The sequence below is a fragment of the Pelodiscus sinensis genome, chromosome 1 (assembly GCF_052426305.1).
Source record: "Pelodiscus sinensis isolate ZL-2025 chromosome 1, ASM5242630v1, whole genome shotgun sequence".
NCBI lineage: Eukaryota > Metazoa > Chordata > Testudines > Trionychidae > Pelodiscus > Pelodiscus sinensis.
This window is the reverse complement of record NC_143052.1, coordinates 234,278,285-234,292,164: the sequence shown is the minus strand read 5'-3', so window position 1 is coordinate 234,292,164 and position 13,880 is coordinate 234,278,285. Positions and strand designations below refer to the sequence as shown.

The following is a 13,880-nucleotide window of genomic DNA, read 5'->3' as shown; positions in this document are numbered from 1 at the left end:
GAAAGAACAATACATCCACTTGAGACCAAATCAAGTGCTAAAAATTATTTTCTCTGTTGGAGGAAGAGAAGTGCCAAAACAGGTTTTCTGTGCATTCAAATCTCATGTCAGTATACAGTGTTTGGTGGTGTGATCTTAAAATATAGTTGCAGAGAGAAGAGTCCTGTTCTTGCATCTAGTTTTGCTCGAATGAATGAATGTAATAGTTCACTAGTAGTTTCACATACCACAACAATAATCAGACATTTGTAGGCTGAGTTCTGCTGCTTTGAGTAGACTGGGAAAACATGCAACTCTTAGGGTACGTCTACACTAGTCCCGTAGATCAATCTAGGGAGGCTAATGAGGGCGACCGAAATGGCAAATTAAGCCCGGGATTTAAATATCCCGTGCTTGATTTGCCTGTTCCCAGCCGGTCGCCATTTTAGAAATTGACTAGCCTGAAGTAACTGCCCGTGTCTACACGCGGCAGTGAAACGGGATTCCGATTTAAAGCCCTAACTCGAATTAACTGGTATTCCTCCTGCAATGAGGTTTACCAGCTAATTTGATTTAGGGGCTTTAAATCGGAATCTCTTTTCACTGCCGCGTGTAGATGCTGGCAGTTACTTTGGGCTAGTCAATTTCTAAAATGGCGACCGGCCGGGAACATGCAAATCAAGCATGGGATATCTAAATCCCGGGCTTGATTTGCAATTTCGTTCGCCATCATTAGCCTCCCTAGATGGATGTAGGGGGCTAGTGTAGCTTTACCCTTAGTCATCATCCTGAGCGCTACATCCTGGCTGCGTCTAGTTTGGCATGATTTTCCGGAAAAGTTTTCCGTTAAAAGCATTTTTGGAACAGAGCGTCTAGATGGGCACAGACGCTTTTCCGCAAAAGCACTTTTTGCAGAAAAGCGTCCATGCCAATCTAGACGTGCTTTTGTGCAAAAAAGCCCCGATCGCCATTTTCGCGATCGGGGCTTTTTTGCGGAAAACAAATCTCAGCTGTCTACACTGGCCCTTTTGCACAAAAGCTTTGCACAAAAGGGACTTTTGCCTGAACGGGAGCAGAATAGTATTTCCGCAAGAAGCACTGATTTCTTACAGTAGGAAGTCAGTGCTTTTGCGGAAATTCAAGCTGCCAGTGTAGACAGCTGGCAAGTTTTTCCAGAAAAGTGGCTGCTTTTCCGGAAAAACTGGCTAGTCTAGACACAGCTCCTCTGTGTAGGCCTTAGGAAAAGTAAAACTGTTACCATGAGTGCAATCCTGGCATCTATGGTTATTCATTCAGTTTGTCTCACTTTCAGAGTATGCATCATAGTCTGTTTACAATATGAACATCTGATATACAATTGTGTATTTCAGGTGTACACCTGTAGGATTATGCTTCTTTTATATTCCTTCTTAAATTACAGATTGAAACTGATAAACAAAACCAAAAATAGGCTGGCCCTTTTTATAAGATGCAAGTGATTCCATCCCCTTAAAGAAGTGTTCTGAGTAAATATGAAATTTAAGGTGTCTCAATCAATGGAGTAGGAAGTGGAGTTGAAGTATCTATAGCATAGAAAGCGTAAATGAAAATAATTTTTTACTGGGACTGGTCTATACATTTAAAAACCCAAATGAATGACAGAACAATTGTTTAAATCTTTGAAATTGGCTTTTTCAAAACAAGAGAATACAAAATTAGCAAGGAACAAAGATAACGCACCTCTCAAACAGTATTGGAAATACACAAGAAAATTTTCCCTATTGATAAGAATGAAGACTGGGATTGGAGGATGGAGGAGAAAAAGTAATTAATGACACTTTCAATTTCCTCTGTACCTGTGTGTATGGTAGTCTGATACATGAGTTGATGGAGGAAAACAGTCTTTGGAGCAATAAAACCTGCACTAAGCCCTGATTCCTCCAAGAAGGGTAGTCAGTTACTGCAACCCAATTCAAGGAAATACAATTCTGTATTACTACATGTTCAAATAATGTCTAAAAGTGATGATGTAGATGTGAAAAAAAATGTAAGGTGAACTTCAAATCAACTATATTTTGCTCGTTCATCCGACAAGTCGGCAGGCACATCTCTTTTCTAGGGTCTGTTGCACTTGTTGCTAGGTAAGGCATGAACCCTGTAGTTTAAAGAAAGCTTCTTTAGGGACTAGATGTTATTTTTAAAGTGTTTCAGATCTTTCCCACTTCTGAAGGTTTTTGCATCTGCCCCTGTGGCAGTTATCCAGAATGCTTGCTCTTTAAGGGTAAACTTCACTAAAAAAGTTTAGATGGGGTGGATTTTACTGCAGACATATCTACATTTACAGTTGTCCAAGACTTGGCTGAGAGAGGAGACACTGTCAGAGTAAAGCTATTGCTTTGAAATAGCCCACACAGCATCATCTAGGCTAGGTGGTGATATGGTTGCGGTACTCTGCTTCTGAGACTTTCTACCCTGAATGATTATTGCTAATTGAGATTTTTCTCAGGTGTATTTGAGACTGTTTCAGCTAACCAATTTAATGAGCTCTATGGCTTGCAAGTGCTTTCCCGTGTATCACATGTGCATAAAAATTAGATTATTGTAAAGCACAAAAGCAAAATAACTCCCTCACAGTCGTCCCTCCTTATTAATTACTTGTTAATTATATAGTGTGCTGCCCTAAAAAAAGTTTGAGATTATTTCCTTTATGTGGTTTCCAAAATGTTGACTATCTTTTAAATGCAGCTTTTATAATAATGGGTTGTAGCCTTCATCTAAGCATGATAAAACTGTAAGACATATCCTTAAATTAATAATATAACCTTGAAGTGTCATATATTGCAATTGTGTCATTTACAACAATGTAAAGTCATTTGGTAATTACATGTTTATCAGTGGCAAACTATTACTTCCTACAACTGCAACTCATGCTTTGTAATATAATTCAGGGCATGTTACTTAGTAAACTTATGATTTTTAAATGGGTGTTTCCTCTTTGACCATATAATTGCAGAAATTGTAAAACTCAAGAGTGCAATCTGAGCAATGTGTTAGAAAAATTAAATATTTTCTTGTTTCTTTTTAAATATAGACACTTGTAAGAGAAGCAAAACATTCTCTGGACTATTTTTGAGTATTGATTTTTCACATGAATACATACAATACATAATTCTATGTTTTCTTTCATTAGAAACAGAACACTCTGTATGTGAAAACAAAGATACTGTGTGCCCAAGGATCTTAAAAAATATGAATCTGAGTGTGCAACACAGGCTTCTTAAGTAGATCTGTAGACAGATTCTTGTTTATCTCTAGGAGCTGTGAAAAAGCTGGGCCCTGGTTGACACTTGATCTAAAAAACTTCTCAGTGACTGTACCGCTACAGATCTAGATAGCATGACATTATATCACATGAGCTGATAAAATGTTTATGCTTGGCTGAAGGCGTAACCAGTCTCACTGAACTGTTTACCAAAATTAGATGCTCCCAGACTTAAAACAGCCATAAACAGCATTTCTCAAACACAGCCTGGGGCTCCCCTTACATTGTGCTTTCTTTAAAGAGATCTCATACTTGCACCTCTAATTGTTTTTGAGGATGTTCCTGTCTCCCAGATGCCAGACTGCTTTCCCTACATCTGTTCCAAAGGAAGGCACGTTCACAAGCGACAGCACTGAAATTTTATTAGTGAGATGATATTTACTTCCAGATAATTGGTAGAGATATTGAATAATACTGGGCCCAGAACTGATCTCTGTGGAACCCCACAGACGAGGGATGGGAATCCTCTGGCATGCTGGTTACACACAATACATCAGGGTTAGCCTCTGGTGGGCCATGATACGATTAGTTTACATGAGCATCTATAAGCATCGAGGTCTACAACTCCTAGTGTGCGCTTTTCTCCGTTCCTTGCCAATGGAAGCTGTGGAAAGCGACATAGGCCCTGCCACTGCTTCCTAAAGTACCCACTGGTTGGAAATGGGGAGCCACAGCCACTGGAAGCTGTCTGGCTCTGTGCCTGTGGATACTCAAGTAAACAAACCATCTGACAGCCCACCAGTGGCTAATGGTGACAAACCATGTGCAGCCCATTCAGAAGGCTCCCCACCCTTGTGCGCACCACCTTTTGATGTTGATCCCCCATTAAGAACATAAGACCAGCCATACTTGGTTAGACCAAAGGTTCATCTAGTGGTGGCCAATGCCAGGTGCCCCAGAGGGAATGAACAGAATAGGTAATCATCAAGTGTTATGTTCTTATGTATGCAGTTACCTTTATCAAACAAACTTGTAATTTCCTTGCAGAATAAAGTCAAGTTTGTTTGACAAGAGCTATTTTACATAAACCTGTGCTGATTAGTATTAATTACATTTATAGCCTTTAATTCCTTATTGATTGGATCCCATATCAGCTCTTTCATTTTTTCCCCCTGGGATTAATGTCAGGCTAACTGATATGCAGTTAGTCCGGTCATCCTTGCTCTTTTAGAAGTTTGATGCAACATTATTAGTCTTCCAGAATGTCCCCAATGTTCGAAGTTTTACAATTTGAAATGTAACATCAGTAGGCCAGAGACCTCCTCAGCTAGGCAATCTAGGGATGTACAGTATGAAAATAATAGCATTCTGAATCAGTTGTGACCTTTCCTACTGACTCACTGCTATACTTTGTGCAAGTCACTTGTACATCAGCTATAAAAAAGGCTATAATACTTACTTCACTGGGGTGTTCTGAGGTTTAATAAAATAATGAGGGGCAACACTTTGAGATCCTTGGATGAAAGGCATTATATGAGTTCAAAGCATTACTATTATTATAATTTTAAACTTTACAAGACATGTCATTACTCTAAGTAGAACTCAACATTCCCAAAGCCAGAAGGTGGGTCATCTTAGTATATATATATAAAGCTCTTTACGTGCTTGATCTTGCAGGACAAAGCAGATTGAAGACTGGTGAGTCTGAACTCATTCATATTGTATTCTCTTGGAGTATAAGGAATCTTCAGTTTTACTCATAGTAGCGTTCTGTTTGTAGTAATCTAGTGACTGTCGTGTATTTAAGGATAGCGAAGCAATCAGCGGACTTTTAAAATTATTTTTATAAAAGGAATCTTTGAAGAAAAAAGTATGTTAAAAAGTGACTATATGACCAATAGTGTTCATGGAAATATCAATGATGTGCCAAAAAGTCTGCTCATTATTGCCCTGATCTATGAAAATGTTTGCTATTGATTTAATGGGTACAGAGACAGACTATCATCGTCTCATCCTTCAAAAGCTATCAAGCATGGGGCTTGTTACACTGAAGTCCATAAGTGATAAGCCCTGACCTAGAAAGTGCTGGTAAAAAGTCAATGAGCCTATGTTTGGATGTGGTTTGAGTAAAATCTTCCATTTGTGTGTTTGACCTTTTACTTAGTAATATTGCAAACTTTCTTAAATTCTTCGTGTTTGCAGAGTTTGATTTTCAGACAGTCTTGGGTGCCTGAGAAGAGCCATCCTCATGCTACTAACACTGATGTTTCTGGGTCTTGCCGCCCTTGTTGGTGAGTTAAGGGACATTATTTCTATTTCACTAGTCAAAAGCAACACTGGAAAGAGATTATTGTAGAGTTGGGAGAATGTAATCAGATCTGAGTTCTTCTACTATATAGAACTGTAAAATCTACCATATGAGTGACTCTTTTTGCGGGTTTGAGGTTCCTTGCTTACCATGTAAGCATATTAAACTATAAATGCTAAAGTACGAATCAGATACGAGACTAGAATCACAAAAAAATAACTTCCTATGTTTATTCTCAGCTAAGGTCATAAATGCTCTTGGTTGGCTGATGGCTTCAGTTAATTTCCAACTTTCTAGAAAGTAGAACAATTTGGTAATGCTAGGGCTAGTGATTCATTGTTTTTCCTTCAGAATTTCACTTAGTGCTTGCAACACTCTGAACAATACAGTCTTAAGATCTTATTTTATTTTAAATACCTCCCTTTAACTTTTTAGCTCCTTCTGCAAGTTATGGATGTTATGGTGATTTACATACTATGGAAACCCCTGTGATTTCCTGCAGGCCTGTACAAACCCCAACTTGTGGTAGGTAACATTCACTGCTTGATGGTTTGTACTTCAGGGCACACAGCTATTTGCACATGATGGAGGAACATTTTTATATCCTATTGTGACTAAGTTAAACTTTCTAGAGCTCCCTATTCAGTTAGTCAAGGGGGGAAAACCCTGTAGTTGCTACAAACCTTCTATTTGTGCTTCAAAATAAAGTGCTCTTTGGAGGGCACAGACAGTGATACTGAGTCTACAAAACAAACTGAGGGGAACTGCCAAGTGTTAAGGGCTACTCTTTGCAAATGTCTTTTGTCTCTGTCTGTGACGAAATGCCCTTTCAAGGTCCCACCTTTACAGCAAACATACTCTGAACAAAGAGAAGCAGACATAATCCCTTTCCAGTCAACACAGCTCCTTAATCACCTAAGCTTTTAGTGGCATTATCTCCACACAGGTGCTGAGCACACACATTCCTCAGCACTCCCAGACACCTCCTATTCTGGGAAAGAAGATTCCTGGAATCAAACTTGAGTCTTGACATCCTGAGCAAACTGGCCATTTGTGACATGCCAGATAAATACTGTACAGGACAAGGCCCAGATCAAAGGAAGACAGCTCTAGAGCTGTGATGATCCTTCTCCTTTGGGTGTCCCGTTTTGGGAATTCTCTCCCAATTTCCTGGGCATTTGTTTGAGGAGATTAAGTTTTGTGGGTGAGAAGTCTTTTTACTTGCGCTCCTGTTTGTAAAAGAAGATGTGTTAGAAAAAGAAAAGGAAATTGCAGCATTTTATTTCAGCATGTAGAAAACATCCAATATTTTCCTAGTCCCACCGAGAGTCAATGCCAAAAGTCCCATTGACTTGAATGGAGCTAATATTTCTCCTCGTGTAATATCTTGAAGATCTGAAGATAAACTTGGAAGATTAAGTACGAGGTGCATTGGTCTGTGGGCTCTATTTAAAGCCAATCAGGTTTCAAGGGGGAAGATTCCAATTTTTTTGCTTTCATTCCAATTCCCATTCATGATATAACTATGCCATCATCAGGCTAGGTAGAAGCTTGCAAAAGAGGCCTACAAGGAGCATTAAGGAAGGAAAATGATTGAATAGATAGCTCTCTTTCCTCCAAGTCAGTAATGATCCAATGATCCAGAATGCATTAAGAGGCTGGAGGTAACTTTTTGGAGATGCGATATATAAAAGAGTTCCCTTCCACCTTCAGTCATGAAAGATGCCAGAGCACTTTTGTAAGAAGAAGGATGCTATACCTATTGTCTTGATCAAGCTCCGAGTTGGATCATTCCATTTTGTGTATTTATATATCTAAATTCCCCTTTGCTATATTGATTGGATACAGTATTCTCCACTTTCTGTCCTGCATTATTGCCATATGCTTTTAAATAGCCGCTTTACTTCTGAGCAGAGGTGACTAGAGTGATTCCTGTATATAGCGTAGTAAATTCATAAAACTTTTGTCGCTGAAAATTGCTACATAGTGTTAAGTTATGTTAAATACATGTATCAACTGTTTTAAAGCTTGCTGGGGAACTAGACAGTTAATATAGTTTCCTATGTTGCTTTTTAAAAATACAAATATTTTGACATATTTATCTTTGTGTTGTTTCTTATCATTTTATGGATAGTTTTTCAGAAGTCATTTAGAATCTATGACCTGCAGGTGCTTAGCACTTCTGAAAATCAGTCTTGTCAATTTTTTATTGAAAAGGAAATATGAAAAAAGACAGGATCAGGAAAATGATAGGGAGGAAGGAGATGTCAAGGACTGCTTCCCCATCCCTTTGTTACTGATTCAGAGATATAGAAAGATATATATTTATTGCCTTCCGGATTTCAAAAACTATGAACCATATTCCGAAATCAATAGGATTGCACCTGCTTTTCAAATATGTTGATCCATATTAAATAGCTGCAGTTTTCTAAACAGAAAATGATGTATTTGGAATTCTAACTGTCATTGTAAAACTGTTAAAACTGATTTTAACAAAATTACATGCAGAAATCACATTCACCTTTGCATTTGCTACAGGTGTGCTTACGGCACAAAAGATTGCTGAAATAGATATTGTACGTCTAAGGGCCTATCAAGCCCCTATTATGAGGGTTGCCAGAAAGACGTGCTTAGATCCAGCACTGGTTGGTGCAATCATATCTGTGGAGAGTCGTGTTGGAGCTGCTCTTCATGATGGCTGGAACCGTGAAAGAAACCGATTTGGCTTGATGCAGGTACAGAAGGAAGACCAGAAAAATAAAACTCCCAAAGAGTGAAATAGAAATATTATGCATTAAGATGTCAAGCCACTCTGCTAGCTTTCTTTGATAGGATATCAAGCCTTGTGGATAAGGGAGAAGCAGTGGATGTGGTATACTTAGACTTTAGTAAGGCATTTGACGTGGTCTCACATGACCTTCTTATCAATAAACTAGGGAAATACAACCTAGATAGGGGTACTATAAGGTGGGTGCATAACTGGCTGGATAACCATTCTCAAGGAGTATTTATTAATGTTCACAATCATGCTGGAAGGGCATAACAAGTGGGGTTATGCAGGGGTCTGTTTTGGGACCAGTTCTGTTCAGTATCTTCATCCGCGCTTTAGTGAGTATGATTATTAAGTTTGCAGATGATTCCAAGCTGGGAGGGGCTGCAAGTGTTTTGGAGGATAGGGTCAAAATTCAAAATGATCTGAACAAACTAAAGAAATGGCCTGAGGTAAATAGGATGAAGTTTGATAAGGGCAAATGCAAAGTAGTACTCTACTTAGGAAGAAACAATCAGTTTCATACATACAGAATGGGAAGGAACTGTCCAGGAAGGAGTACTGCAGAAAGTGATGTGGGGTCATAGTGGACCACAAGGTAAATATGAGTCAACAGTGTGACACCGTTGCAAAAAAAGCAGACATGATTCTAGGATGCATTAACAGAAGTGTTGTGAGCAAGACATGATAAGTCATTCCTCCATTCTACTCTGCACTGATAAGGCCTCAATTGGAATATTTCATTCCAAGAAATATCACATTTCAAGAAAGATGAGGAGAAATTGTAGAAGGTCCAGAGAAGAGCAACAAAAATGATTAAAGATCTAGAAAACATGTGCTATGAGGAAAGACTGAAAGAATTGGGCTTGTTTTGTTTATAAAAGAGAAGACTGAGATGGGACATAATAGCAGTTTTCAAGTATCTAAAGGGGTGTTACAAGGAGAAAGGAGAAAAATTGTTCTCCTTGGCCTCTGATAATAGGACAAGACGCAGTGAGCTTAAACTGCCTCAAGGGAGGTTTAGGTTGGACATTAGGAAAAACTTTCTGCCTGTCAGGGTGGTTAAACACTGGAATAAATTTTGTAGGAAGGTTGTGGAATCTCCATCACTGGAGATATTTAAGAGCAGATTGGATACACGTCTATCAGGGATGATCTAGACAGTTCTTGGTCCTGCCATGAGGGCAGGGGACTGGACTTGATGACCTCTCAAGGTCCCTTTCAGTTCTAGCATTCTATGATTCTATGTTTCTATGTTTACTTTAAGAAATAACATTATACTTTACCTTATTTAGCACATTGGGACTGCACTTATATACATACTTAAGTCTGTTCCTGTGCAGGAAAACATCTAAGCACGTGCTTACCTGTTGTCCCAAATAAGGATACATCCTTGAATTGTGGTCTAAAAGTATAAAGAAGAGAAACCAAAAGAGTGGTTTTGTTTCTAAGGAGAATGAAATTTTTTGTCTCTATCTTCTAGATTCCTGTAAACTACAATTTGGTTCCTGTAGCCTGGAACAGTGAAGATCATATAGCTCAAGGTGCAAATATTCTAGTTACTGGGCTAGAGGATATAAAGAGAAGGTTCCCTACCTGGCAATGGCAACAACACCTCAGAGGTACAGTATGTGCTGTATAACGTCCAGAAGTTAAAGGGACACTCTAGAGATAAAACATGATATTTGCTGATAAAACATGTTTTGCTGCATTATTAAGATTTTAATAGCTGCAGATTTTTAAAGCTGAAATTAATATAACGATATGATTTACTTTCCACCGTGTTTTTTCAGTTTACTTTTTGTATTCAATATGGGGGAGTATGACAGTTTTGTGTTGGACTATATTTTCTGGTTCTCATGCACTGCAGAGTGCGGTTGTGCTGGATTTCCAAAACCGTAGCAGACATTTTACATGGAAACAGATGTTTCCTTTTTATTGCAATTTAAATATCAAGAACATTTCTATTCATATTTCATCCCATAAAATTATTTGCATAAAAACATGATTTATTATTTGTATTACAGTTCCACATGGAGGGAAAGGGGGCCCACTGTTCCAGGAACAGCACAAAAACAGACTCAACAAGCTTACAATCCAAACAAGTCAGAAAGGAAGGAGAGAAAAGAGAAGCACAGAGCAGTGAAATGGCTTGTCCTGTGTCTCAGAGCAAGCCAATGACTCGACTCTCAGTGCAGGGCCCTCACCAATAGAGGACAGAGTCTCCACCAAAATCCATAACCTACATTTGGATTCTTAAGTATCAGGTGTAGGTTTGATCTAGCTTCCGCTGAGCTGAATGACAATAATCAAGTGACTTCTGTGGATGACGGTTCAGGCCTTAGCTGACTAGGCTATGTCTGCATTTCAAAGAAAGAGTCACATCACTGAGTCTTAGAGCCAGGTGAATTGACTTATGCTTCTGAAGCTCAGCGTGCAGGCCTGCTGACTTGGAGGGGGTGAGGAAAGGGAGCAATTGCCACCAGGCCCGGCGATTCAAAGGCGTCTGGGGCTCTGGCTGCCACTTCTCCGGCAGCAGTAGCAGCAGCCAGAGGCCTGGGCCTTTAAATTGCTTCCAGGCCACTTGCTCTGGGCAGCCCTAAGAGTTGGGGGTGGGGGTGTGCCACACTCCAGGTGGTGCTAAGGGCCAGCTGCCCTTGGCACTGCCCCTTCTATTCTTGGCACTACCACTTCTATCCTTGGCTCCGCCCCTTCTGGGAACACATTGCTGGGCCTCCCCAGTTTCCTCAGGGGCTGGCAGAGGCTGTTGGCTCCACTGTCGGCAGGGGGGTCCAAAACCAGTAGATAGTCCCACTCAGGCTGTAGCCTGGCCTCCAACACCCTGCTATTTTTTACTCTATAATGCGTGCACCATGAGCCCAAGTCAGTTGACCCAGGCTCTGAGGCTTCTTGCTGGGAGCTTTTTTTTTTTTTCTGTGTGAATCTATCCACTGGCAAGGTTGCCAGATAGTTTCAGCAAAAATACCAGACACACTTGACATTACATCATAATCTACATTACATCTTGTTTAGAAAATACTGGACATTGATATTTTCTCATTTATATTTTCTCAATTTGTTTCCCAAACAGAAAGCTCAGATACTGCTGTCCAGTTCAAACCAGACACCTGGCAACCTTATCCACTGGCTCTAATACTAAGACAGTGTAAAAACATTTCCATTGAGTCTAGTGGAGCTGAATCAGGCTTTAAGTCTCTCCTCATCTGTCTGTCTTAGAAGTGAACTGGATATTAAGTGCATGGAAGAGGTCATATGTTGTAGTAGAGTATAAGGGCCCTGGAACTTAAACAGAGACTCAGATCCTTTTCCTGACATGTCTTTTTAGACTGTGAGCACATTGGGGCCATTTTTGTACTGTACCTGTCACGGGGGGGGAGGCCCATTATTGATTAAGACCTCCATGCAGTACTGTAATACAAATAATATATGCTATTTTAAAGCAAAGTTACATGATTAATTATGAATAGAAATGTTCTTTGATATGTAAATGTCTATAAAAAAGAAAGGTGGTAGGTAGGTAGGTGATGTAGTTAAATTGTGAACACAAGAGTGGGAATGGGGGAACTTATAATGAACAAAATGTGGTTATTTCAGGTGTATGTTGTATCTCATTACTTCATCCTTCATTTGTCCTGGCCATTTTAGAGTCTAGATTTTTTAAGGCAAATACTGTGTTGCCATCTGCATTCAGAGAGCACCAACCATGTTTTGGATGTTATTGCAATGTAAATAATAAACAAACAAATAATAAGCTGTTTGCAAACTTCATGCTAAGAATCAAGTACTCTCTAAATGCAGCTACACAATACCACAATTCGTCATTTTTCAATTAGATGGATTTTCACTGAAGCCACAATTTCTGGCTGAGATTTATTTGTTTTTCATTTGATTTAATGTATTTGTATTAACTACTTTGTGTCTTGTTTCAGGTGGGATTTGTTCCTATTATAACAAGGTTAGGAACATCCAGGTCAATGATGGAATGGACATTTGCAATTCGAACGATGATTACGTTAATAATGTTATTATTCGAGCCAAGACTCTGCAGAATAATGGATTTAGAATTTTAGAGTAATGTCGGCTTCCGGCTCTTTTCAGATAAATCATAATTCTCGTTATTATCAACCTGATCATGAGAGATCTGTATATCTGGAGAAAATAAATGTTTAATGTAGTAATCAAATAGTGATTGTAACCACAAAATAAATTGTTCCAGGGCTTTTCCCAACAATAGTGGAGCTGGAAGAACTTGTAAATTAATTCCACCAACACTCCATCTAAGCACCTATCATTAGTTTCAGTTTTTTCACTTGCTAGAGTTGCATGGACAACAGATGTTACTATAGATGTAGGAGTTAATTAATCCCTTCTCTAGGATTCCAATGGGTTGTGTGTGGGAGAAACCCAAGACCTCGGTGCCATTAGGCAAAAACAAAACAAAAACCTACAGGCCAGCAAAATCTTTACCTGTTGAGCCGGGGAGGCCTCTTGTACATTCTATTGTACAAAAGTGAGTTTGGAACTGCTCGTGCATCATCTAGATGGGAGGATGTGTGGTTTTCCTTTTATGTCTACTCTTGTACTTTTTTCATTCTCATGCCTCCCCTCCCCCAACAGGGAGGAAGAAGTCTTCAGCTCCATGGGCTCCTTCTCTTTACCTTATCCTGCTATTTTGTAAACACATTCAAGGAACTTCACTCTGTATTCTCAACCCAAGTTGATGTCTTTGCTAGCTGGCTCATCAATTGGCCAGTGAAGAAGCCAACCAGGCTAGTATACTGGAGGGCACACTGAGCATGCTCAGTATATCTTCTACATTAATTTTCATTAGCCAGACTCCTTCCAGTGGCAGATTAAGTTAACTATATAAGGTCAAAATCAGCTTTACATGGCCATATCCAAAAGGGAATATCTAGGTAGCCCAGAAGTCATGCAGAGCCTCTCTGGGGGGGACAATCCCAAAAGCATCCATTTAGTGAGTTTCCTGAGAACTATATGACGGTGACACTGCTTAGTAGTACAACATTGACAGCTTTAACTTTGTTGCAGTTAGATTGGCACCTTTGAGCGTTTAAACGTGGATGTTTCAGTATCTGCTTCACTATTATGAAAACAAAACCAAAGAAATACTCTAGAAGCATCTATTTTTAACTGAAAAGATCATACCTGATGTTTAAGATTATTCTGTTTGAAAGTTTATTTTTCATTGTGGTTATATTTGGATATGTACATTTACTGACTAAATGAATAAAGGAAAGTGGTATATTAAAATGTTTTGGCAAATGAAACAAGACTCCATCTTTTCAGTTTCATGACCAAAAATGGGCAGCAATTTCAATTACCTAGAAATGGTCTAAAATTAATTTAAAAATATATGGTGGGTACAACTCCTGAAGTTTCTCTGAATTCAGAAGTCTTAGTATCCCTTATTAAACATAAAAGATGTACAACCCCAGTGACAATGATAATACTCTGTGGCTTGTCTGCACATTAGAACATGAAAAAATATGGAGTTCCGGCAAGTAGTTTTTCTCCCTCTGCCTTGTAACAACCTTTTATAT

General features: G+C 39.1%; 1 protein-coding gene across 2 annotated transcripts; it reads left to right on the top strand.

Annotated features, from left to right (window-relative positions):
• Positions 1-18: 18 nt before the first annotated feature.
• Positions 19-13,626, top strand: LOC102457002 (lysozyme g-like). 2 transcript variants are annotated; one of them, XM_006113541.5, is made up of 6 exons: positions 19-4,918; positions 5,423-5,511; positions 5,964-6,053; positions 8,067-8,263; positions 9,782-9,920; positions 12,249-13,626. In XM_006113541.5, exons 2-6 carry the CDS (start codon positions 5,469-5,471, stop codon positions 12,392-12,394), a joined length of 615 nt encoding a protein of 204 aa, XP_006113603.2. In that variant the 5' UTR covers positions 19-4,918; positions 5,423-5,468; the 3' UTR covers positions 12,395-13,626. The 2 variants fall into 2 exon arrangements, with proteins under 2 accessions (XP_006113603.2, XP_075772968.1); XM_075916853.2 differs by having other exon boundaries at positions 19-5,511.
• Positions 13,627-13,880: the final 254 nt, after the last annotated feature.